The 27,307-nt window shown below is 37.3% G+C and overlaps 1 protein-coding gene across 20 annotated transcripts in view; it reads right to left on the bottom strand.

Moving 5' to 3' along the window:
- Positions 1–27,307, bottom strand: part of AFDN (afadin, adherens junction formation factor) — a 111,060-nt gene that overhangs the window by 40,493 nt on the left and 43,260 nt on the right. For 7 of the 20 annotated variants that reach the window (XM_070733860.1, XM_070733859.1, XM_070733873.1 and 4 more), the window contains exons 9-16: positions 23,341–23,385; positions 13,877–13,971; positions 11,329–11,588; positions 9,655–9,724; positions 9,094–9,206; positions 6,380–6,435; positions 5,425–5,630; positions 16–36 (exon numbers count right to left, since the gene is read on the bottom strand). In XM_070733860.1, coding sequence (XP_070589961.1) covers positions 16–36; positions 5,425–5,630; positions 6,380–6,435; positions 9,094–9,206; positions 9,655–9,724; positions 11,329–11,588; positions 13,877–13,971; positions 23,341–23,385 — 866 coding nt within the window. The remainder of the gene's footprint in view (positions 1–15; positions 37–5,424; positions 5,631–6,379; positions 6,436–9,093; positions 9,207–9,654; positions 9,725–11,328; positions 11,589–13,876; positions 13,972–23,340; positions 23,386–27,307) is intronic. The other 13 variants (XM_070733865.1, XM_070733867.1, XM_070733864.1 and 10 more) reach the window with 3 other exon arrangements.

Genomic DNA, 27,307 nt, shown 5'->3' with positions numbered 1-27,307 from the left:
AGCAATATATCCTACCTGATCACCCTGGTCTACCTCCTGGAGAAAAACGAAGGAAATCAAACAGAAGAAAAAAACTTGTGAACAATCATGACAATTTTAGAAATGAAACACTAAAATATGAAAGCACAAGACTTATGCTGAGTCACATTAAAACATTTCACTGGAGGAACATGATATAACTGAAAAATTAAAAGATATATATATACTGTATATACACATACAAACGGGAAACATTTTTAGAGGAAGTCCAAGTTTTTCCTCCAGCCAATCTATATATATGCATTAATACCAATGGTACAATCCTGTATGGAATAATGATTAAATCTGTCCATGGAAGCCAGTAAAGTCTTCTATCTTGGCAATTCTTCACCATACTAGCCATAACAGTTAGTAACAATATTGTTAGAGAAAAGAAAAGAAAACCTCTGCAAAAGAAAATAAAGTGTTCCCTCGATTTTCACGGGTCCAAACTTCGCGAATAACCTATACCACGGTTTTAAAAAAAATATTAATTAAAAAATACTTCGCGGGTTTTTTTCTATACCATGGTTTTCCCCACCAGATGACGTCATACGTCATCGCCAAACTTTCGTCTGCCATTGATGATTGGCCGAAATCTCAGCGTTGTTATCGCAAAAATTTCGCCCGTCATTGCTGATGGCCCGAAATCTCAGCCAATCAGCGGTGTTATCCCAGCAGGCATTAGTACTTTTACAACTATTAAAACGTATTAGAAGACATGCCCAAGATGCCTCCTAAACGTTCTACGCGGAGTGGAGGCAGCGACAGTAAAACGAGTGGGAAGATGCTGACGATTAAACAGAAGATTGAACTGTTAGATAAGCTAAAAGGGGGTCACTCATATGTAGAAGTTGGGCGGCATTATGGAATAAATGAATCGAGTGTGAGATACATTCGAAAGGATGAAAAGAAAATAAGACAAACAGCTGTGATCACATTCAACAAGGAAGCAAAAAGGATGATGATGCCTAGAAATAAACAGCTTATGAAAATGGAAGCTGCTTTGTCCGTGTGGGTACAAGACTACTGTAAGAAGAGCATTGCATTGGACACCATTGCATTGCATTGCACTGAATTGTTTCTTAAAGAACATTCAGAATGCCTTAACGCAATGTTTCCCAACCTTGGCAACTTGAAGATATTTGGACTTCAACTCCCAGAATTCCAAATATCTTCAAGTTGCCAAAGTTGGGAAACACTGCCTTAACGGATATGAAGACACAGACAATGAATGCCTGCTGGAAGAAATTGTGGCCAGAAGTGGGGCACAATTACAAGGGATTCACTCCCAAAGAAATTAAACATACTACGGTCCAGAAATCTGTGAAGCTGGCACAGTTACTGGGTGGAGAAGGCTTCAGTGACATGATGCCTGATGAAGTCAATGGTTTGCTTGATGAGCATGGCCTACCACTGACAGACAAAGATCTGGAGGAACTGACCAGGTCAGCGAGTGAAGAAGAGGAAGAAGAGGAAGCTGAATGAACTGAGGAAGAAGAAGAGGTTGGCCTAACGCTTGAACAGCTTGCAGAAGTGCACAGAAGCGCTGCACATCTCCAACATGACTCGCTCTATACAATTTAAGGCCTCCCTTGACAACATCGTTGCACCGTACAGAGCCATGTTAGCCCAGAAAAAGAAACTGTGCCAACAACTAACCATAACTATGTTCATCACAAAAACCAAGAGGTCTGTCACGCCATCGCCTTCAGCGTCCATTGCAGAAGTGCCCGATGAAGTGGTGATTGAAGAAGATCCTTAGTTATGTTAATAATTTTTGGAAATAAATAATTTAAAAAATAATTATTGTTAATATATAATTATGTTTATAAATATCAGGATCACTAAGTGTCTTATTCAATGGTGAGTACTAGTAATAATGGTGAGTAAATGGTTGTTAAGGGAATTGGAAATGGTAATTTAGGGATTTAAAGTGTTAAGGGAAGGCTTGTGATACTATTCATAGCCAAAAATGGTGTATTTACTTCCCCATCTCTACTTCGCGGAAATTTGACTTTAGCAGGCGGTCTCGGAACGCATCCCCCGTGAAAATCAAGGGAACACTGTAATGCATTTGTTCAAAACTTTAAACCTTTTGTTTCTCTAGCCTTTGAATCCAGGAGTTCCTAAGTCACTCTTGTATTATTTCTCTATTGTCTTAGTTATTTTTTCTCAATGAAAGTCATTTTCTATGCCTCCAAATAACACTTCCAAGCCACTGAATCAATGCTTCACAGCAAGATCAGAAACTTAAGTGTTGTGGTTAGCTTTGGCCCAGCTCCTGCCCCAAGGAATGTGCAGGTGGATGTGGGGGAAACATCCACATGCCACAGGCCTGTTTTGCTCCCGATGGAATCTGCCGACGAAGCCTCTTCTGACCAAGGAAGTGTGAGTGACAGGGAAGAGGGGAGTTTGGCAGACAGCCCAGGAGATCAATCATCTGTATCATCCTTGGATTCTGAACAAGAATTAATGACACATCCACGTGTGCATAGAGTGATGCATAGGAGACAACAACTGAAGGATTATTACAAGAGAAAATGAGGCCACCTGTGGTTGGGTGGGGCTGCTGTAATTAGTGCTACAGATAAAAGTGCAACCTGGTGTTTTAGCCTCACGGCAGTTTATCTGATTCATTGTTTCGTCAAGATCATGGTTTTTGTGCTGTTCAAGATTGTGTGTGCACTCTCTGGACTTTAGAATTGGGTGAGCAATTGGATTGCATTTAACCTGTGCCTTGTGTATACCAGAAAATCCCTTTGACATTTAAAAAGGGAGTTGTTTCTGTTTTTCTGTTTATAAAAACTTTTGGGTTTTCCTTTTATCGTGTGGTGTGTGTCTTCCTGGACTAATTACCCTGTAATTATGGGCGGTTGAAACACGCAGGCAGAACACTTAAGACAGCACAAATATTCAGGGTAAGCCATGGGAAGTGCTGCAGGAAGAGGAGGGACAGTAGCTTAGCAGCCTCAGCTGACAGGCTTTCTGGCCAAGAGGGGTCTAGTCAGCCAAGGCTACACACACATTGTTGCTGTTCAAAAGAATAGCCTATTAAGCAATACAAATCACTGGGGGGGGGGGGGGGGAGAATGAAACTGAAATTGCATAAGAAAAGGAAAGAGGTGACTAAGGAGGGGATTGATTGATCCACTCTACAACACTGTCTGCTGGTAAGAACTTAGACAACAAACATTTTCCTCCTAGACAAAAAAGTCTCAATCAGGCAAGAAAAAAGAAGAGAATGGCAAGCAAGAAAGGAACAATATTTTTTCTCAGCAACAAATGAGAGGAAATTTGCAGGATTGTTGCACTCATATTGTAATGGGTCCCCCATAATCCATCATTGTAGATATAAAGAACATATATATTTTAAGATATATTTTATATATTTCAGATATATTTTAAAGAACAAAATTACATACCAAGCCAATCATAAAATAAAAGATTAGTCTTTTGGTTAATGATGCTAATTAAGTGACCAAACTAAATAGGCCCCATTTATAGCTTACTTTTGCAAGTGGTTCTGCTTTATTTATTTGTTTATTTGTCTAATTTATAGGCCGCCCAACTCCTTTTGGACTCTGGGCTGTGTACAGCATCAGTACAGTATACAAGTACAGTATAAAGTAGTTTAAAACCCATTGGCAGGAGGGAAATCATTCAGATCTTTTGGGCAGATTACTGCTTCTGAGTAAAACTCTTCTGTTTTAATATATTTTTGTTTAAAAAATATTTGTAATTTTCATGATTCCCCCCCCCCCCCCCAGTTTTGACCACTGCAGGGTTTTTTAAATAAAAGATCTTTAGTGTTATAGCCCCCGAGCTAACAAACTTGTTTTCCTGTGGTATTCATGCAATCTAAATTTTTCAGGAGAAAATAGTAATGTGCTTGGTTGTATGTCATTAAATAATGATATGTTATTAATTTGAATACACTTACTGGGGATAAAAGAGGGAGTTTCTATATTAGTTTCTTATATTACTTTTATACATATAATTATTAATAAAATTATTGAAATAATAATTATAGATCATTATTATGCAAAAATGATGTTACCTATGTTTTAAAACTAAGAATAAAGGAGGAACAGGAACCAGTTCAGACAATCACAAGAAGTCAAGACTGACTCAAAGTCACACATATACACACATGCTTGTCTTAAAGAGTATGAGGCAGTGCAACTAAGCCTGCTACATAAGATGACAGCCCGCTGTGAGAATGTTCTACTGGCTTCTATTAAACAGTTTTTGCACATTAGTCCTTGCAGAATCATACTTCAAATGTACGTCGTCATTAAAGTAACAGGAGACATGTGAAGACAGAAACAGGACAATTTAAAAGAAAATGAAAATTGAAACACTTAATCAATTGGCTGCATAACTAGGAATATGTTGTTCATATAAATGGAATTATTTGGACAAATTATAGTACTACTTTATAGTACTCAGGTTATAGTACTACTTTATAGTTAAAAGCTTGTCATATTTAATTATAATTATTATCAATAATAGTTTATTGTCCCTTCATACATGGATAATAGTTTGGATCCAGAGTGTTCGTTCCATAAACAGAAGTCATCTTCCCATGATTGAAATCTTGCTGAATGACACCGTTCACAATTCATCTCCTCCCCACCCACATCTTTTCATCTTCTTACCACCAGAGCAGTGGTTCCCAACCTTTTTTTGGCCATGCCCCATCCAAGTATCTCTAAAATCCTGATACTTCCCCGCATGATATATAATTCTTACTATTCAAAAAGTGAACTCTACACATGCAAAGAAAGCCTAAAAGGCCATTAACTTGGTTTAAACAAGTTTCCAATTGCCTCCAGTAAAAATCAAATCCCCCCACCCCCCTGTGGGGCGTGGGAACCACTGCACTAGAGGAATGGCTCACCAGCCAACGTTTTGGGGGAATTATCCACCCACAGCTATCAGCAGAAACATTTGCGAACAGAGTTTTATTCACAGCAACTTCCATTAAAAAGACAGAATACAACATGACAGGATTGTAACATGACTGCCATCATATTTCATAAAAATAAACCAATACTGATAATTCAAACAAGATTTGAAGATAATTTGAAATAGATTTTAAATATCTAAAACATATGAATATTAATGCTATAACAGACCGTTTGTACGTCTTGTTCACCATTCCATATAAAAAGTAACTGTTTTAAATAACATTTTCAGGATTTTTGTACGATCATTACAAATGTATGACTGCAGTTTGGTCGCAACAAGAGTTATTTCATACACAATTACAAATGGCATTATGAGATCCAAAACGAACTGTGCTTATGATCTCTAATATAAATGCAACTTGGTAAAAATCCTGAAAAAGCAGTCTTTTTTGTGGATGTAAAAAATTTAGTAGGTTCTTAGACTGAAACTCACTTGTATAACTCCTTCCATCATTTTCACCATCTTGTTGACTATGGCAATGACTTTGTGAGTTCGTTCAGCAGGACTGATGTCAGGTCTGTACTGGCTTGATAATACATACCGACATGTCATGTACAGAACATAAGTAGGTGATAACTTAAAATGAACTGTTGAGCTATTGGTGTAATTGATGATGGCAGACAGAAAAGCATCCTCAGCTGAAGAACAAAAGCAAAAAAAAGGGATAAGCTAACTCTTAACTGAAAAATCTAAAAGGTAAAACACCACTTAACCCAAATTAAATTATTGGGATCACTTTCATGATTCAAACATTAAACTAAAATCTTTTTGCAAGATTAAATAATTGAAAATGAACTAGTAGAGAGCAATAACAGGCAAGTAAAGCAAAATGCAAAAAGGAGTTTAATAAACCTTCATCAACTCCACATAATGTCTATACCAATAATTTAAATGAATTTTGTCATCATTAACCTGAAACATGGCAAGTAATTTAGTAACATTTCTGATTAATTTTATACATAGATTTTGAATTATTCTTGTCTTAATGAGAGACAACACATGCATTTTGCTTCAAGTATTTGATGTCAATGATCACTGTCAGCAACATTGGCAGAATGGTGCAGATACATCCATTTCATCTTTCTTGGGCTGTTGCTTTCTAAAATATTTAACACAGTAGACCTAACTTAAATTAGAAAGCTCATTTTTGTTAACTTAAGCAGATTTGAATAACTGAGGTCTCTGACAAAATTCAGGACAAAACTACTACTTTTAAACTGGATTTTATATCTCACATCAAATTTTCTTACAGACATGAATTTAAACAATGATTATATTTATATCCATTATTGTAGAGATTCAATTTCTATTTTCAATATTATCAAAATAACACATTTTGTAATAAAAGTTGTTACTCTTATTTTTTGAAACATAAATGCCTACTTACAATTTTCTCTGAATTCAACGCTTGCAGGTAGTATCAATTCCGGACCATCCTGAAGTCTAGAAGCAAAAAGCAGATCTTCAGAAATCGAGTTCAAAGAGAACAAATTAATTTCATTTTCAAGAGATAAAGATTCTTCCAAAGGTTTTTGTTTTATGGTTGCATACATTTTTTGAAGATATGAAATTAAAAAAACACTGGTGTGTGGAAAATATATCTTGTTAGTTTCCCTGCTCTTACTATTAGATTCACTGAAGTTACATTTGCTGAAAAGACAGCAAGCTTACTTGAAGGTCTGCATTATTAATGCATTTGCAGCACACAATGTATTGTTCAAGACAGTCAGTCTTCTACTGTAATTAGATCATGTTAAACTTATAACCAGGGAAAATAAAAGTGAATGAGAGGTTAATTTATAAACTATATTATAAAAGTGTTACATAAAGGAGAGTTGTTGATGAGATAGCTCATTCAAGAATAGTCATCTGATAGATTTCATTATGCCACAGTACCCAGAAGAAAACGTTCAGATAGTATGGGTAGAAAACAAGAGAAAGAATTTCAAAATATGAAGGTTTGGAAGTTAAGCCAGCACTGTTAATTTGACTGAACAATACGTTATGAACCATTGAAAGTACTGGCATTATATGATTGTCTATTTTTAAATTTATTGCCTTGACTGATTTCAAAAATACAATCTGTAGGTGAATAGATTACAGTACTAACAGAAATATTAAATGCAGAACAGTGTTTGCCAACTTTAGTTAATTTCTCACAGAATACTAGATTTAGCCTGGCTTAAAAAGAGGCTCCCCCACCCCCCTCAAAGGTTGCTTCAAGCATGTGGCAAAACAAATATATCTGGAATGTTCCAAATTAGTTGTTTATGGAGATAATCAATCATCTAGGTGGGGTGGAGGGTCACCAAGCTCTTGGACCTCAGGGACCATTAAATTCATAATTTTAAATCCCACGGACCCCTAAGTATGCCGCTTGCTGAAGCACCTGGACTCCCAGTAATGGGATAGGATCCTTCAGGCACTTAGCATGACTGCCTGTTTCTGCAACCTTAAACATTAAACCAGTTCCCCACAGAAAACAAAACACTTGGAGCCACAAATATTGGGTGGAAGTGGCCAACTCAACATCACTCACCCAGTTACATGACACATGCACCCAACCATGACTACCCAGGTTTTGTGGCTCCTGGTGTTTCCTATGTCTGTCTATCTGTCTATCATCTCTCTCTCTCCTTCTCTCTCTCTCATATGCTGTCTCTGTCACTGTCTCTTTTTAATTTCTCTCCCTCATTCTGATTCTCCGGAGCTCTTTGGGTCTTGCGGGTGTTTCTTCGGCCTTTGTTGGTGCTGGACTTGCTCCACCTGGCTACGGCGGATGTTTCATGTTGTAATGGGGTCCAGGAGGAGGATGGCACACTGTCTCCCCCATTGTAAAGTGAGCTAAATTTAATTGCTGCACAGTGGGCCGATCATGGAGGCATCAACAACAGCAGCGGAGAGAAACGGCTGGGCCAGGGCAGGTTCTAGGGGCGGAGAGGAAGTCATGCATCTTCCCAAGTGACAAAGACCAGAAGAAACACCCGTGAGACCCAGCAAGAGATGAAGCATTTCATTCCCGCTCTGGAATATGGAGCGAGTCTCTATCCCCCGCCCTTACATTCTCAGGCCACGAGAGGAGTTGCTGGGAGAGTGAGGGGTAGGGGCCAGCCACTGGTGGATTCAGTTGACAGGGAGCCACAGCAGAGGGATGAAAGAGCCATTAGTTGCCAATACCTGTTGCTTCGCCCTATCTGCGCCACCACTTGCCACAACAGCACCATTATCTGGTTCCAGCCAGTGAGGGCTCCACTACCCCTTGCATGTTACACCTGCAAAGTTGCAAGTTGCACATACCTGCATCTACAGCAAAGATTTCTAGCCTCACCACAAGCAGCCTGGCCAGTCCCATATTCCAGAGTTTTAGTCACAAGATTGGCCAATTGGTCATCACAGAGCAGCTACTCCACCTGGGTCCGCTGAGGACCACCAAAATTTTCTCAAGGACCACTGGTCGGTGACCTCTGACCTAAGTCATGGTTGTCTCAAAGATGCTTTTCAAAAGACAACTGGATTTTCTTTTTTTTCTCCTAAAAACATTTCTCATCCAAGAAGCTTCTTTAGTTTGGAAAGCCATAATAGAAGAAGCAGCTTCTTGGATGAGAAGTCAAACATTTTAAAAGAAATAAGCAAGGAAATCCAGTTGCCTTTTGAAAACCACTTTGTGATTTCAAATTAGTTGGGATCCAAAGAAGTAAAACCTTGACTACTCCAAGACAAACTACTAAGAACTGAATACAAGCCATTGGCTCCTCTTTCGCCATATCACCTCAAATGCAAGAAAAATTAGGAACTGTCCAGAAACTCTATAGACAGGATGTTAGATAAGCACGAACAAATTGTAACAAGCAAAAAGAAAAAGTACTCTACTGAACCTGTCTCACACTATGGTTTGCAATGGCTATAAAATAGAAAAATAGCAACACTAGTATCTTAATAAAAGATATAACCTATTATTTGGAAAGACCTTTCAAATCATTAGTTTTCTCTATAAAAATACATACAAATTCCTTCTCAAACCTGCCTACTGTTTTTTTTTTCAATTAAAAAATAACATTCTATCAATTTTAATCACAAAATTTTAAAAAGTATTTTTGGTACCTGCCATCCTGCTTGTGATAATCTTGCTGTTCTATTCTGATCATTGGTTTCACCATGCTTCGTTCAGCTGTACTAGAAGTTGACATTCTGTCACAGTCCAATCTATTGATGCTCTGCTCCATACAACACATATCCAAAAGTTGTTTTAATGGATTTAAATTTACTTTCATATAACATGTGTGAATCCTCAAAAGTTTCTTAATGACTTATCTTATTAAATCTAGTAATAATGAACATGTTTTCTGAAAATCTATTAATGTCTTTCTAAAACCAAATAAGGAAATGTTTCCTCTGAAGGTGCCCATCCATTCCCATATAAGCATTCCAATAGTACAGTTGCTACAAATCTCTTCTCAATATTTTGCATAAATTCCTTGAAAATATTATTTGATAAATCAATGTGAAAAGCCTGAACTTTAAAAATAAGTCGTCAAATCATCCAAAGCCCTAAACAGAAAACTGAATGGCTATACTGAAATGTTCCTATGTTCTTAAATATATTTAAAGTACAAACTGTTAAGTCTGATAGTACTCATTCAATTCAGACTAATAATCTGTTACCTTGCTTGTAGATAATCCTGTTACACTTTGGATGTCTCCTTCCAAATCAAAAGTTGTTTCTTGTACACCTCTGAAAAGGCAATATACATTCAAGAACTAGATGATTAGGAACATTCAGTAAACATATATAATAAAAGCAATTCTTACATAATTGTTCAATAATTATCATTGTTAGCAAATTCACTGTTTTACTTGATTCACATAAAAGTATAAAGTACAGTATCTGAAAGTGTTAAGAAAGTGTGCACATTTCGGTTCAAATTATTTTGAGCATGTAATTTTACATTTCAGGGTTGTGAAATGTCCTGGGCATTTTGAAAGTATATTTGGATCAAACAGAGGTGACTCTAGCTCAAAATAACAGATTCACATTTGAAGTGCAATCCTCTACAACATGCTCAATGATATGATTCAAAGTAAATATGTTAAGTACTTCCTACCTATTTAAATATAGGCACCCTTTTATTTTTTTCCAAGCCTGAACATTTTATTTATCAATTATTCTGTCAATCTTGGATACAGTGTCGAAATGCTATATAAAATGTTTTAAGTACAATATTGTGACATCTCTCATTCTGAAATCTGATTTTAGATAATGTAAAATATCATGAAATACTTTACCTTTGAATTTATTTCAGATTTTTTTTCAAATACATCAAATAAAAATAATAGTCATACTTCCAGTGAATTTTCTAACAATTATTTATTGATTTCAAGACAGAAATGCTATATTTAGATTTTTAAAGATTTAAAATACTTAATTAGCAATTATAATAGATGATTCTTTTCTTCCATTGATATAAACAGAATTTTAATACTGCACATTTTTATAATGTAAAAAGATCCTGCAAGAATTCCAGTTAAAGTATTTAAATACATTAAATATATATTTGCTTATTTCATCACATTATAGGGTACTGATACTTTTTGTTTATGTTAGTATTTCTTCTAAAAATGAATTAGCAAACCCAGTAGACTTTAGGTCCAGGTTCAGGAGTAAAACAGCTTTTAATGTCCTAGAATATGATCTGCATTAGAATCTAAACAGAAGGAGTACAGTTCTAATTGAATGACTAGATTTTACAGCAAAAAATATTCTTCTCAAATAAGGATGAACTTCAGACATACCAGACATAGGCAAAGTGCCAATCAGTCTCAAAAGATAAACAGGATAGGTCTTTTGTTGATGGAAAAAAGCCTTTTTTGGGAGTACACTTATAATGTACAGCTCCCTACCTTGGAAAATAGAGACTTCCTACCACTGAGATGACCTTTTGCCATCAGTTACTTAAGACCATCTTTATGATGGTATTAGTTGCTGTTATCAAAATAAATTCCATTCCACAGTTGCCCTCTTCTATAATTTTTCTTTGTAACTTTTAATAGTATCACCTTATATTGTTTTTAGTTGCCTAAATGGTCCATACGAAGGGTAAAATATAAATGTATAAATTGATTTATGCTAATGTACAGTATTATTAAAATCCAAACATTTATTCTAATTATGAAGATGTGTGATGAAGACATGTAAAAGTGTTCATACGATGGAGAACAATACTGGTGAGCAGATTAACATTACTATTAGTAGCCATATTACATAAAACATTGATATACCTTCACCATCTTAAATAATTTTGTAAATTTGGGATTACTTCTTAAAAACTGTGAATTTACCCAGATTTGAGACGTGAACTTTTGACCATGTGACCTGCATCTAGACGTCCTTTAGGAATATGATCTTGAATGGGGTCCACAAATTTAAATACATGAGAGGTCCCAAACTGAACTTTCATACCACTTTGCAGCATAGTGGTCTCAGAGATCCGTTGACCTTCTACATATGTTTCAGCATCAATGCTTCTTGGAGTCACTGTAACAACTCCATCCATATTAGTAAGGTCACAGTGATGGGACTGAATTCCTGGACCAAATAACTGAAGATAGAAATAATCAAATAAAAAGAAAAGAAAAGAAAATAGGATTTAACAATAAATATAAATCTGCAATTATCTACCTAACTCAAAGAGACATCCATTTTCTCTTTTAAAATCACAAATTGTTGTAAATTGATGGCACCTAATCAATCATCAATCAAATATTATATAAACAGAACAGGGTTGTTAGGCTGTAATGAGATCAACAATTAATTAATTAGTAATCAATTCCTTTCAAATAATAATGATCTTATTGTAGAAAGTTATGTTTTATTAATATGTAGCCTATTTCAATATACCACAATTTGCACATTTTAACTACTAAAATTTAGAAATAAAATTCATTTTTTTTCAAAAAAAAATCAAATAATTATTTATTTTTACTATATTTTATCTTGTTGAAGCAAACTGAAAACATTTGTTACTAAATGATTGCAAGTTGAAACGAGACCAGTTCCATAGTGTTCTGACCGGCTCTATCAATTAGCAGCAATTAAGCCCCAATGAAAACTAGAACTCTAAATTGATATACAGTGTATACAAAAGTCTATTTACAAAGCAGTGTGCTGGAAACAGTAAAGAACTCAAAGGAATGGCACTTTGCCTGCCAAGACCTCTGCGTTATCAGTTCAAATGATAATAAATGTCCAACAGAAAGTCATAAACTAAAGCCAATTAATTTTTGACAGTGAACAGATACTCACAATATTTCCCAAGATTAGATTTTACAAGATTGCAGACAGAAACACATTTTAGCTATTAGCTCTCTCTCTCTATTCAGAAAGGAACGTTGCAATTCTGCAAATGAACTTCCATTTTTCCTCCCCTTTTATACTACCTGTGATGACGTGCTCTCCACTGCCGGAAATACTCCTATCTCCCTCATATTCTTCTGACTCTGGCATCTAAAATAGGATCCATCACATCCCCTTCCTCCTCTGACAGCATCACATCTGGGGGGTTTGCAGCCTCCTGAGTATCCCCAGGCCCCAACTCTCCCTCGCTTTCACTGTCCATCTCCTCTGAAAGATACACTGGCCTATGACCCCCAGACAGACCCCGGTTCACCCTCATCAAAGTCCAAGACCAAAGGAGCTGGTCATGAGCCAACCACAACACATAGTATGTTTCCAACCAATTTTATGCTTTTATTTATTTATACTAAGATGTGTTGAACTGACTATTTTCTCACTCAATAATTCCTGACTAAATGTATCCTTTATTATTTTGGTGGTTGTGAATTATTTTCCGAAGTAATTATAATAAAATATTTTAATCAAGACAGAAGCTACAATTGACAAAAATCTATGGACACAGAACAAAATTATAGTATTTTAAAAATCATTGATGAAACAGAAAATTATATTATGCATTTATTCAAATATAATCTAAGCCATGTTTAACTAATACAAGACAGTGCTTTAGGTTTGTGAGGACCTTTACCCTCTCAAAATTCATTTGCCACATTAGGAATACAACACTTCTGAATATAATTTAAAATATATCACAAATGCCATCATCAGATCAGAATACCAAGAACATGGATCAAAAGATGTAAATGGTAATTTGCAAATCCGCATTTTTTGCAGACCATTATTTGGTGGACTTTTTAGAAATAGTAATAGAATTCAGATTTATATACTGCTTCACAGTGCTTTATAGCCTTCAATAAGCAGTTTACAGAATCTGCATATTGCTCTAATAAACTGAGTCTTCATTTTACCAACCTTGGAAGGTTGAGCCAGTGAGTGATCAGAACTTCTCACACAAGGAAACTTAAAACATAAAGCCATCAAAAAGACAGAGTACACACCTGTATTACCCTTGAACAGTCTCCAAGATAGTCTTCTCTTTTCCCACCTACTGACTATTAAAATTTGACCTTTTTTTCAGGTACCTACTTTTACTAAAACTACAAATCAGTATAGTGTGTGGCTATGAGAAAGATTTGACCATGACTTCAGAGAACCATTTTAAAATACTGCTCAAGTTTGTGTCATTAATTTAAGAATTAGCATGTCAGTGCCTTTCTCCAGCATCACTCTTCCATCTTCTTCAAATGTTCCAATGTTTGTGCATTGTATTGTTCACGTTGAATGCCCTGTCTCACTTGGAAATTTTGCATTACACATGTCACAAAGATATTTCAGCCTCCAAAACTGCATTTTGCAACCAATTACATTTTTGTTCAAATATGCTAAACGTGGCTTAGAAACATAATTCTTTAATACTCTGAAACTTGAACACAATTCTTTTGGAATTATTTGTCCCAAAATAGTATTGCTCACCTGAATGGAGTTGTCATCAAATTTTTCTGTGCCAACTTCTGTCACACTTAGTTGCAATCGATAGAGCTTTGGTTTATCTCTGGAGTCAGAACCATCTGTAGCAACAGATAATTTTATCATGAAACTAAGAAAGAGACACTGATTTTTAAAGATATAATCATGTACAGTAGTCCTTGACTCAATGACCCATAGCTTAGCTGTTAGCATAGTCTCTTCCAGGATTGCTTATGAACCGGCTTCAAAGTTCTGATGCTCTTTCCTCCCTCACCCGCTGAATCACATGATTGCATTTTGGACATCAGAAATTAGTCATTTGCAATGACCCAGACAATTTATAACACAATTTATAACATTTGTTGTTGGAAATCGGTGTCTACTTCTTCAGGCAAAAAATGCCCATGGATTCGCTTAACAATTACCTCAAAAAAACCATTGTAAAATTAAGTGCAGTCACATGTTGATATACTTAATGACCAGTACAATATATGATCTTAATTCTGGGTATAAGTCAAGACTCTCCATATTGTGTCAAATGTCACCTCAAAACTAATTTTAACTATGTTTAAAAATCAATTATTCTTTCTGCCACCAAAAGGCTGCTCTAGAGGATCATCCCTTCCTTCTGATAGCTCTCATTTTCTTCCTCTGAAGGAAAAGTTTGCTAAAGTACGTTTTTAGTTTTTAATGTAACAATATTGCATATGAATTCTCAAATTATTATTTATAAGATGAGAACTGGTTACATTTATTTATCCTGAACTGTGTAAAGATGCCTCATATTAATAAAGTCTACTGTTTGACTGAATTGGAAGGGACTTTATAGGTCATCTAGTCCAATCCCCCACTCAAGAACAGAAGCATTGTGATTCCAAATATGCAAAATATCTCTCAAAATCCCAAATATTTATTCTGGATGTTCAATTATTGTATTTCACAAATTATTTGAATTTGAACATTTGCATGGCATAGGAATGGCAATATTCATGTCAATAATTTTGATAAAATGATTTTACAAAACAAAACTATAATGAGAGGTGGGATTCAGCAGGTTCTGACCAGTTCTGGAGAACCCGTAGTGGAAATTTGAATAGTTTGGATAACCAGTAAATATTACCACTGACTGGCCCCGCCCCCATCTATTCTCTGCCTCTTGAGTCCCAGCTGATCAAGAGGAAATGGGGATTTTGTAGTAATCTTCCTCTGAAGTAGGGAGAGAATGGAGATTTTACAGTATCCTTTCCCTGGAGTGAAGTGGGAATGGGGATTTTACACTATCCTTCTTCTGCCATGCCCAGCAAGCCACGTCACGCCCACAGAACAAGTAGTAAATTTTTTTGAATCACTCACTGTAATACTTTCTCCAGTATTATAACTTCTATTCAATCTTAAATTGTTATCTCAGTCTAACAACAAATCAAAGTAATAATCCTAAGAAGAATTCTAATTTGCATTGAAAAAAAAAAAGTAGGGCATATTCTGAATGCCTAGATGAACTAACCAATTATGTCCAATTCTGTTAAAAGTAACTGAATGCTAAGCAGAAGTGCCTCTAACCAGGTTTATGCCTCTCTATGCCTGTTTGTCTGTGTTGTTGGTGTTGTTGTTGTTATTATTATTATTATTATTATTATTGATTCCATTGATTTGCAGGAGGAGCTATTAATACACTATTGCGAAGAGTGTACAAGCCACTTTATGCACAGATTGTTGCATGCAGAAATTAATTCATGACTCAACTGAAATGTTGGTCTGAATATGGAATGAAACAGGGCTGTTTTGTTCTGTATTATGATTGAAACACTGATGTGCAAAGCAAAAGTGTTGGTAAGGGAAGAAGTCAAAGTCACCAAAGAGAGGAGGAGGAAAGGAAAGCACTGGGGAGATCAGGGAAAGTGCAAGCACAGGAGTGAAGGAGAAGGTTTGTATGTTTTGTGTTTCTGATCATTGCTAACATAACAAATACAGTTAAATTGGACCATGAGAATATATTTAATGTCAAGAAAAATCTAAAACCAATGTAATGGGTGGATGGATGGCAGATATACAGCAGAGACAGAACTGTTATTAAAATCTGTTTTTAAATGGTTACAGGTATTCTAATATAAATTATCTCCCAAGCTGTAATTTATATTTAAGATTAGCTAAATAATTAGAAATGTATGACATTAATTGATCTAGGAAGGGGACTGCAAAATAGTGTGTTTCCCCTAAACTATGTTGAACGTTCTTCCAGATAATGTTGCTCAATTGCTACAGTTTGACTTTTTAATAGTAACCTTAAGATAGCAAGAGTTAATGTAGTACGTTACCCAAGAGATGGAAGTTTAATAAGCCTTTAAACCTTTATTTGAAACCCCATTTCTAGAATAAATTAACATGGGGAGTTTAGATAAGCATTCTATATTTCTTTTAGCCTCCAAGTTCCCTCTCACTACATACGGAATAATGCTGATATGCAAACAGACCCTTATGAAATGCTCCAAGTACAAGAGAAATGTTAAGCATTATTTTATTTGGTTGAACTGTCTCCTTAAGAACCGTTAGGAATTAACAGAATCTCCATCTTGAGATACCCAAAGAATTTATGAAGAAAAAAAACCATTATGGTACAATGTGTTGTGAAATTGTGGTTATAAAACTGAAGCATTCGTTCAACATATTTTTCACTCCATAAGACACACTTTCTTCCCTCCCAAAAGTGGGTGGAAATGCCTGTTTGTCTTATTTATTTTATTTATTTGTTTTATTTTTTATGCCACCCTTATCCTTGGACTCAGGGTGGCTTACAACATGTTAGCAATAGCACTTTTTAACAGAGCCAGCATATTGACCCCACAATCCGGGTCCTCATTTTACCCACCTCGGAAGGATGGAAGGCTGAGTCAACCTTGAGCCTATTATTGAGCATATTATGGAATGAATATGGGCAACAGGCAGCAGCGGCGAACAGTAGCACATGGAACAGCTGATTGGCTGTATTCTCGGAAGCCGATTCAACCGCTGTTCAGAGGAGAAAGCTCCCCAGCGGAGGCAGGCTGCTTGCTATAAGGACACTAACCAGATGAATGGATGCTAGGAGGCAGAGGCAGACTTTTTTTTGCTTGTTTTCCTCCTCTAAACCTAGGTGCATCTTATTGTCAGGAGTGTCTTTTGGAGCAAAAAATAGAGTACTTTCTCTTAAAATTGTTTGTAACTAAACAAATATATATATATCTGGGTTGGGCCGAGAGGCAAAACAGGAGCTGTGATGTTCCTTCAATATACCAGGGTGATTCGACACAAAATGTAACCCTTCCCTGGTACAGAGCTGAAGGGATTGGATACTGTAGCCTAGAGGATAATTCTCTGCCTTACAAGGCAAAGGTTGCAGGTTCAAGTCCCAGTGGGTATGGCTAGCTGATGAGGCCAAAATAAGGCCGAAATAGATCTATCCTAGTCTCCCTTAATTTTCAAATTCAGCTTAAACATGTGACATATACATATATATATATATATATATATATATATATATATATATATATATATATTGTATATATAGCCCTACAAGAGCATTATGCAAAACCTACAGATATACTGTATTGCTGCTTTAACTAATTTGTTGATCTTTTTCTCTACAATGGGAATACCAGGAGCGTATCTTAGAAGATACTACCTTTTGGTAAATTGCTTAGTCAACTTCCAGTCCTGCAGAATCTTAAATGTTCTTAGGAGGGTAGTTCTGAAAATTTAGATTTGGGGATTACTATCAAATTCAAAATTGCCATAACACACCCCAACTATCTGTGGTAACAGCAAGGGCCAGGCTGAACTATAAATAAGCTACCTGCTGATTCATTCCCCCAAGCAGAACCATCAAAGTGAAAATTTGAAACAAGAAGGAAGATCTATATCTTTCCACACCAATCTGTAGAGGTTATTTTTAATCCTATAGGAAGAGAGACAGATGGTGGAATTAGGTGTAAGACATATCCCTTATTTTTAGACTCTCTATTCACTCCCCATGATCATGTGCCTATCATTACTTTCTACTGTCATTTCCAATAATCTCCAATAGCTGAAAGCAATCCCCATTGTCAATGGATTAGGGGATCCATTCTTGCACGTTACACCATTTTTTCCTGAACTGTTTCTTGTACTAAATATTAAACAGAAATAAAGACAAATGCCTTATCAAAGGTAAGGTGACAATTCTAATTGATCCTGTATTTGTTCCTTCTCTAACATACTAATTAAAGGTAGAGTTGAAAGAATTTTGCTACTCAACAGATCCGATGGCTGCTTTATTAAGCCAGTCTCTCTTCTGAGTGCTGATGGAAAAAAGAGAACATGATACAAAAGGGCGGGCCTTTCTCTTTAATAGAGAGAAAGAGCAATAGGGTAGACAGAAACTGAAATTAATAAAAAAATATTAGCTTAATTTATTTGACAATGTTTTTTTATATAGGCATTCATTCAACATGCAACAAAAGGCTGTGTATGCCATTAAAAAAGAAAACTAGCAAAAAAGCTGCAAAAATAAAGGATAATACAATAAAAATAAATTGTTTTAAACAATCAAAAATAATCTCTCAAGATGGGCTCACAAGACCTGACTGGGGGGGGGAGAGTTCTATTGTCTTTGGGAAAGCAAGCAAGATTGAAACCATCCAAATCCCAGAGAGAATACCTATATTGTTTCAAAGGGCAGGCATGGTAACAAAAGAAGGCATATTTCCAGATCCCTTAAGCAATGGGTCCCACGGTATATCAGTTAAAGTGATCTTTCTAGGTAGACAGCGAGAATTAGAGATAAGCAAAGCTACAAATAACCAGGCACTGATGCACTGGAGGCTTTAAAGGTGATAACTAGAATCTTGAATAGCTGTCAGAAACCAACATTACAATGACAAACAAAGGATTTGGACCCCTGCTATGATTTCCAAATAGTTTTCAAAGTCAGTCCCATATAAAGCAAATTGCAATAATCTATATGGGAATTGACCAAAGCATGGCTGACAAAAGTATGGGCTCTTGAACTAGGAATGGGCATAATTTATGCATACATTCCTGCAAAAGCCACTTGCCCTTGAAAGAGAAGTCATGAATGTAAGAGGAACCTAAACAGCAAACAGAGTTTTTTACTATCTGACACAGTGGGACCTCAGAACAAAAAACAAAAGTCTTCAAGCAGCTTCAAAACTTGTAACTTGTAGTCCACTTACTAGAACTGAGACTTACATTCCTCTCACCCTCATCCCCTCACATCTACAAATGGAATCTAGATGGAAAACTAGGGACTGAAATGAACTGTGTAATATCAACGTATTGATGATATCTAACCCAAGTTCAACCTCATGTAGCTATTAAAAGTGAGCAGGAAGAGAATCGATTTAAGGCAATCAGAAGGCATGGGCCACAGCTGGACCTTCCTGAGAGAAGGAAGCAAATCACTACATTGCTGTGTTCCCACTTCCAACTTTCTGAGCCAGTCCTGAACAATATCTTGATTGGTGATACTAAAATCCTCTCAATAGTAATTACATTCTAGACTAGAGCCATGATGAGAACTTGTGGCACACGGAGCCATATCAGTGGGCATGCAAACTCAGATCTGGTGCACTATGCCTTAGTCCACTATGCCTCAGGCACAGGTACTTGGCCTTGCACTCCTGCAGGTCTCCTCTGCTTGGAAAGCCTATGTTCATAGTCCTCGGTAAGGTGCTTCTGCTGAGCCTCCTTCCCGGTCAAATCCAATGGGAACTGAGCTATTTTGCCAATTCCTTCTTGTAGTGTCAGCTTAGCTCCAACAACTGCTTCCCTTTGGGGCTCTAAGGAGCCAGGCGGGGAGGCGAGGATTTGGCCATGCCTACCCAGTCACATGACTACCTAGCCACACCCACCCAGATGGTCATTTGGCAGGTCATATTAGTGGTCTGCAGGATTTAAAATTATGAGTTTAGAGTTTCCTGAGGTCTGAAATGTTGGTGACCCCTGTACTAAGCCACCTAAATTCTGGTTTCACAAATTATCACTTCTGTATCTTTATGAATAAGCAATAACTCCCCAGCATTTCTAAGTTAGTGCTATTTTGGAATTATTCATTTTTTAAAAAAGCAGACAAATGATTATAGACAATGTTGTTCCCATAAACAATCAAGACAAATTATACTACCAGCCTAGATTTATTGCAAATTAGGGAATACTGTAGATAAATCAACTTGAACTACAACCCCATTTAATCTTATAGCCCAGGGACGTCAAACTGGCAGCCCACTGACTGAATCTGTCACGCACAGGCCATACCCACTTCAGCTCTGCAAAGGGAAAAACATCCTGATACATCATGTGACAGCCAATGTAATGCGGTGAATTTGACAACAGTGTTGTAGGCCTAGCATAAAAAGCATAAATAAAATACATTTTTGTCACTCATATTATCTTTTATGACTATAGCATTCTAAAGTTTTTGAAATTTTGTCCCATCAGTAGTTTCAGGTAGGGTTTTTGATTCTTTACTCAAAATAAAGCCATAATAGTAATTATAGTAGAAAATAATAATATATACAGTAGTCCCTCGCTCTATCGCGCTTCACCTGCCGCGGCTTCACTTCATCGCGGGTTTTGAAGTCAGCTTCATTTGAATGATTTTGCCATACAAACAAGCGCTAGAATCCCCCAGCGGGACTCCCAAATGATGAGCGGGGCAGGGACTGAGCTCCGGCGGAGGCCCGTCCCCTCGTTCAATCCCCCTCGCCAGCGCTAGAATCCCCCAGCGGGACTCCCAAATGATGAGCGGGGCGGGGACTGAGCTCCGGCGGAGGCCCGTCCCCTCGTTCAATCCCCCTCACCAGTGCCGAAAGGAAAAAAAAGAAAGGAACGCGACGCGGCGGGGATTTCCAGACTGGGCTCGAGGGCGGAAGAGGAAGTGCTCGAGGGCGGAAGAGAGAGAGAGAAAAAAAGAAACAGCCGGGGCAGCTCACCAGGGACTTTACAGCCGGGGCAAGGCAAAAAACACAACATTTGGCCGAACTGCTGCAAAGAACAGAGTAAGTAGTAGTGGGGGGGGGAAGGTTAGCCGGCCGTTGCTCGCCTCCAGGCATCCGGAGCTGGTGGGAAGGAGGATAAATTCCCCATCGCGGATTTCACCTGTCGCGGCAAGGTCTGGAACGTAACTCCCGCGATAGGTGAGGGACTACTGTAGATTCATTGGGCCCAAACTAAATACTTTTGATTAACAATGGTCAATGATAAAGCCAATCTATCTTTTGTAGTTCCAATATAAGCTGGTCCTTCTCAGTTAATCATCATGACAGCAAATTCTCCCAGAAGCTGGAATATAATCACAAAGCAGCCAAATGTAGTACTGTTCTGACAGGTTCTCTCATCAATGTTATGCTACCAAAGCCAAAGACTAAATCTTATGGTACTACTAAATATCACTTTGAGCTCCAAGTAAATAAGCAGATTGATAATTAGATCCATAGTATAGGAAGGGCATTGTATGCCAAGGTAGTACGCAGACAAAGTTTACCTGGGATGCAAACTGCCTCTATAAATCAGCAAAGAGCCATAGGGGACAAAGAGAAGACTAAAAAGGCAAATACTCTGTTAAAAATGCTAATGCAAATGAAACAGAGTGCAAGGCTAGAAAACACAAAAACATTCCAGTTTCCCTCCGGGCTTTAGGAATCTAACTTCCGGAAAACTGCTATTCTTCAGTTGTTCTCTGGAATGTTCCATTCTTGGAATGCATGTTATACACATATAAAACTGAACAGCTCAGCAGTTTGTTACAAGTCTGAGAACAGACTTACAGTTTGGGATTAGGAACGAAAAATAAAAATCTATTTTGCACTGAGTCAGCTCTCATTATTTAGACATATTTTTGGGTTGAACTCAGATAGTCTGCTCCCGCAGTAGCAGTTCCTTCTTCAGACCCAATCAGCTCTCAGTTTTATTTTAGTTATTAGTGATAAAAATATATTTTAAAAAAGGGGTTTGGGGGGGGAAGTATGTATGTAAGCGCATGTTTTGTTTATGTATACACATGCACAAAGACATATATACACAAACAGAAACCTCCCCAAAATGTGTTTTCCCCCCTATACAGTGATACCTCGTCTTACGAACCCCTCGTCATACGAACCTTTCAAGATACAAACCCGGGGTTTAAGATTTCTTTGCCTCGTCTTAATAACCCTTTCCGTCTTACAAACCTGAGCCCGGGTCTGTGGGCTCTCTTACTGCGCCTGCGCTCTCTGACTGCCGAAGGGATTCCCCTGCCTTGTGACTGTCATTGCCGGGATTTCCCATTTGCTTGCATGGGAATTCCCCGCCGGAATTCCCCGCCCCCTTTCGCTTGCACCTGAGGCGGGGAACGCTGGAGCTGCCCCATTTCCCCATTAGCCCTCTGCTTTCTCTGTTCCCCGCAGCCGCCCCATCCTGCTGCCAAAATCCCCCAGCCTACCGCTTCCTTCTCCCCATCTCGCTGCTAAAATCACCCCTCCCAAAGCTTCCTATCTTGCCCTGGATTCCCCCAAAACTCGCCATTCCAAAAGCTTCCTATCTTCCCCTAAATTCCCCCCAAAATTGCCACTTCAAAAGCTTCCTATCTTGCCCTAAATTTCCCCCAAAATCACCACTTCAAAAACTTCCTATCTTGCGCTAAATTCCCCCAAAAATCACCCCTCCAAAAGCTTTCTAAGCCACCCCAAGTCACTTCCAAAATCTTCCAAACTCATCTCTCCTTTCAAAATGGCTCATTTCTCCTTGCTGCCTTTCTTTACTCCATTTGCCTTCGTTAGGATCTTGATTTGGGTGGCATAGGAAGTGGCTGGAGGGGCAATTTTGGGGGGAATTTAGGGCAAGATAGGAAGCTTTTGGAGTGGCAAGTTTTGGGAGAATTTGGGGCGGCATTAGCCTTCATTAGGATCTCCATTCCTCACTTCTCCTCGCTGTCTGTCTCCACTCCATTAGCCTTCACTTTGTCCGCCTGCCACTTTTTCTTTAAGCCTTAAAGTTTGGATTTTCCTAATGGGTTTGCATGCATTATTTGCTTTTACATTGATTCCTATGGGAAACAATGTTTCGTCTTACGGACATTTCACCTTATGAACCTCATCCCGGAACCAATTAAGTTCGTAAGACAAGGTATCACTGTATTTGTAAAGAATTCATTATTAGTGAAATTTATGATACAAAAGACTGAAATCACTGATTGCGGACATATTTATTGGGGTTTTTTTTAAAGTTAGTAACCCAAGTCCCCAATACATTAAAATTATCAATGACAAATAGGAAAACCATACTTTCAAAAGTCATATTTCCTGACCGTGTTTGGTGTGTATGAGAAAGAGAACAATTTTATTTTATTATCAATAAAAGAAGGAAAACGAAAGATCTGTTATCAAAATGGACAGAAGCTTTTTTTGCGAACAAAATTTTAGTGATTAGTGAGAAACAGCAGTATTAAATTATAGAATTACCTTCATAATTGGGATAGTTGTAGTAGGCAAAGTGATTCCTTCTCCCTGGGATTAGAAACACATGCACAGGACCCAGGTGAAGGCAGCATCAGCAGGACAGATACCATGCAGAACATGCGGAGGAGGGCAGCGAAAAGAAAAGATAGGAAAGAGTGAAACCGTAGGCCACCAACACTTACTCAATTTAAAAGGATGCAGTGCGTTTAATACTTTCAACTTTAAAAACTGCCCAGAATATATAGATATTGGTGTTGTGGAAGGATTAATATGATTAAGTAGTTGGCAACAAGCTGCTAGAAGAAAGCACAGAAAAAAATCACCAAATGAAGTAAAAAGGTCATAAATTGATTGTATACAGACAAGAAAATAATTTGTTATAGTTGTTTTATTATACTCACTATTCTGTCTTTCATTTATTTTTTACAACTATACCAGGATAATATAATAGAGCGTTAGAGTCCTGAAACTATATATTCACCAAAGATTTATTTTTTCCAGATATAATAAAATATCAGAATGTTATCATATGTGATGTACTTTATATTGAAAATTGTGTCTTAGGCAGAGAAAACCTGCACATATTCTATCATATTTGACAGAAGTATACATTTATTTTGCTTTAAGTAGTATACAGACAAAGATATAAACTATGGAACTCACTGAGCAATTTTAGCCTAGTTAATTTCACATGACAGCCTAAATCATTTATTTCTATGAGAATGAAATGAAGAAATATCTGCATCCATTATATTTTAAGCTTCCAGGAGAAAGGTAACATATAAATGCAATAAATAAATAAATAGGACATGGAACATGGCAACTAACAGCTAGAGTACTAATTGCAACATAAAATTCATATCCCATTTCCTTTCTTCCAGTTCAACAATAATTCCATGGATTACAAATATTGAAAATTTAAAAGTAGCTTTGCTGGCATAATTGACATAATCCTCAATTCCCCAGCTCTCAATTATAGAGGGCAACTCAAACTAAGTTCAATTTAATACAATTATAGATTTATTAATTAATTCTATTAATAATTCCATTAAAATAATAAAATCAATAATGCTCAATAGAATAAAAATGCCAAATTCAATCTGAATATCTGGTTGATTGTGCAATGAACCATTAAAAATGAAATAGACAAATTTTTAAACAAAGTGTTATTTTTAATTTAACATTTTCTATAAAAAGATGTATCTGCTTGGATAAAATTCCTTTTCAATAAATTAACCTACATAAATTGTCAATCAATAATCAATAAATTATGCCCTACATAGCTCTTAAGTGACAGAAAAATTGCAGTAGAATTAAAACTGGCATCTAACGCTATATTTTTCTATTCTAAAAATCTTACAATTAGTATACTGTTTGGACAAATTTCTACTAAAAACTACTATTAATTTAGTCACAGAACATAATCTATTTTAAAAAATGTTTACTAAGTAAACATTTTTAATCTATAGTATAATCCAATCCATAATGAAAGCTATCAAAATAAATACATAATTGCTCCTACTAAAAGACTAAAACTATTTTTCTTTCTCTTTTCAATTAAAAAATTTCAAAAAAATTCAGAACCTACAAACGTAATAGTAATGAGGACCCGGATTGTGGGGGCAGTATGCTGGTTCTGTTTAAAAAAAGTGCTATTGCTAACATATTGTAAGCCGCTCTGAGTCTAAGGAGAATGGTGGGATAAAAAAATATCAGATAGATAGATAGATAGATAGATAGATAGATAGATAGATAGATAGATAGATAGATAGACAGACAGACAGACAGACAGACAGACAGACAGACAGACAGACAGACAGACAGACAGACAGATCTTGAGGAATGTAAAACAACTACAGTAGTACCTCGTGATACGAACCCCTCGTCTTACGAACTTTTGATTTTTGTGCCTTTTCTTATGAACTTTTTTCGCCTTACGAACCCACCACCGCGAACGCCGAACCCAGAGAGGTCCTTCCTGGCCGGCCGAAATGTGGACTCCAGGAAGGACATCTTTGTGACGTCAAAGCTCTGCCCATAGAATTCCCTATTGGGATTACCCACCTTTGTTTGAGCCTCCCGACTGGCCGACAGATCTGCAGCTCTTCTGGCAAGGTGACAACCAGGCGGCGGTGCTTCTCGGCGGCCTCCCGAACCCAAACACCGAACCCGAACATTTGCCGAATTTCCAGGTTTGGCGTTCTGGGGAACACCGAGAAGCCCCTTGGCTGTTTCAAAAGGTCCGGAGAACGCCGAGAAGCGCCCAGCTGTTTCAAAAGGTGACAGCCAGGCGGCGCCGCCCAGCGGAGTGCCGTTTTTGCGATTTTTTTTTCTTGCACGCATTAATCAATTTTACATTGTTTCCTATGGGAAACATTGTTTCGTCTTATGAACTTTTCACCTTATGAACTTCCTCCTGGAACCAATTAAGTTCGTAAGATGAGGTATCATTGTACATGTGTTTTACAACTACATGTGAGGAAAATATTCTAACTTGCAGGATGGCATCATCAAAACAGTACATCGCTTTGTCACTCTCAATTTCATATTACAAGGATATTGCGAGAGACTTCAAGTATTTGGTCCCCAAGATATATAGGGACTGAAAGGACAGTCAAACACTTTAGATAGTATTTTGGAACAAACCAGAAACTAATGCAGTTATAAATTCAGTTCTGGAAAAAACAAAGTTCCAATTATATGGTTTACGCAACTTAGCAAATACAGTTAACTGCAGATTTAAGGAAATTGTCAAGGAAACCTAAAAATTCAAATAATTAGTTTTATTTTTGCCATTTGTCTACATTTCCTAATCAGAAACTTTAAAAGGTCACTTTCTTAATCAAAGAAGATGTTATACAGCAGCCGCCCCCAACCCAGAGGGGGTGTGGTTACATGTGCTGCCCACATCCCACAGATGGGACTTTGCTTATTTGTTCAGCCCCGTTTCTGGAATGCCTCAGACTAGTGTCAGTACACAGACTGGAGCTTGGGAATCTGTGCTATACATTTCATACATGAGGTAAATTTTAAGCATATTGTAGAAAAAAGGATTCTATTAAAATCCTGGTATCAATATACTCTTACTAAAATGTGGAGGTCAAGAAAAGTTGGATGATATAGATCATACTGTGTATATAATACATGTACATGTTAATATATGCATGCACATCTCTACAGTATGTACAGTGATACCTTGTCTTACAAACTTAATTGGTTCCAGGATGAGGTTCTTAAGGTGAAAAGTTTGTAAGACGAAACAATGATTCCCATAGGAATCAATGGAAAAGTGATTAATGCGTGCAAGCCAAAAATTCACCCCTTTTGCCAGCCGAAGCGCCCGTTTTTGCACTGCTGGGATTCCCCTGAGGCTCCCCTCCATGGGAAACCCCACCTCCGGACTTCTGTGTTTTTGCAATGCTGCAGGGGAATCCCAGCATTGCAAAAACAAGCGCTTCGCTGGCAATGGAAGTCCGGAGGTGGGGTTTCCCAGTGAAGGGAGCATCAGTGAAACCGCAGCATCACAAAAACACCGAAGTCCTCGAAATCTCACCTCCGGACCTCTGTGTTTTCCATGGACAGGAGCCTCAGGGGAACCCCAGGAGCGCAAAAACGGGCGCTTCACTGGCAATGGAAGTCCGGAGATGGGGCATCCCATCAGCGGCAGTGGGTTTGTAAGGTGAAAATAGTTTGTAAGAAGAGGCAAAAAAATCTTAAACCCTGGGTTTGTATCTCAAAAAGTTTGTATGACGAGGCGTTTGTAAGACGAGGTATCACTGTATATAAAAATGGATAGAAAAGGATTCAGATTTTTTTACTCTTGAACTGAAAAACCTAGACACATGTTAACATTGCACAATGCTGCTTTTTTACTTTCAATAAGTTTTCCTTCACTTTTGGTCTCATTTGTCTACCAAAATTCATGATTTTAATCAGATTAAAACGATGAAAACTACAGTATGGTCTGTAG

Source organism: Erythrolamprus reginae, chromosome 1, assembly GCF_031021105.1.
Source record: "Erythrolamprus reginae isolate rEryReg1 chromosome 1, rEryReg1.hap1, whole genome shotgun sequence".
Taxonomy (NCBI): Eukaryota; Metazoa; Chordata; class Lepidosauria; order Squamata; family Dipsadidae; genus Erythrolamprus; species Erythrolamprus reginae.
This window is presented reverse-complemented; position numbering and strand designations above follow the sequence as displayed.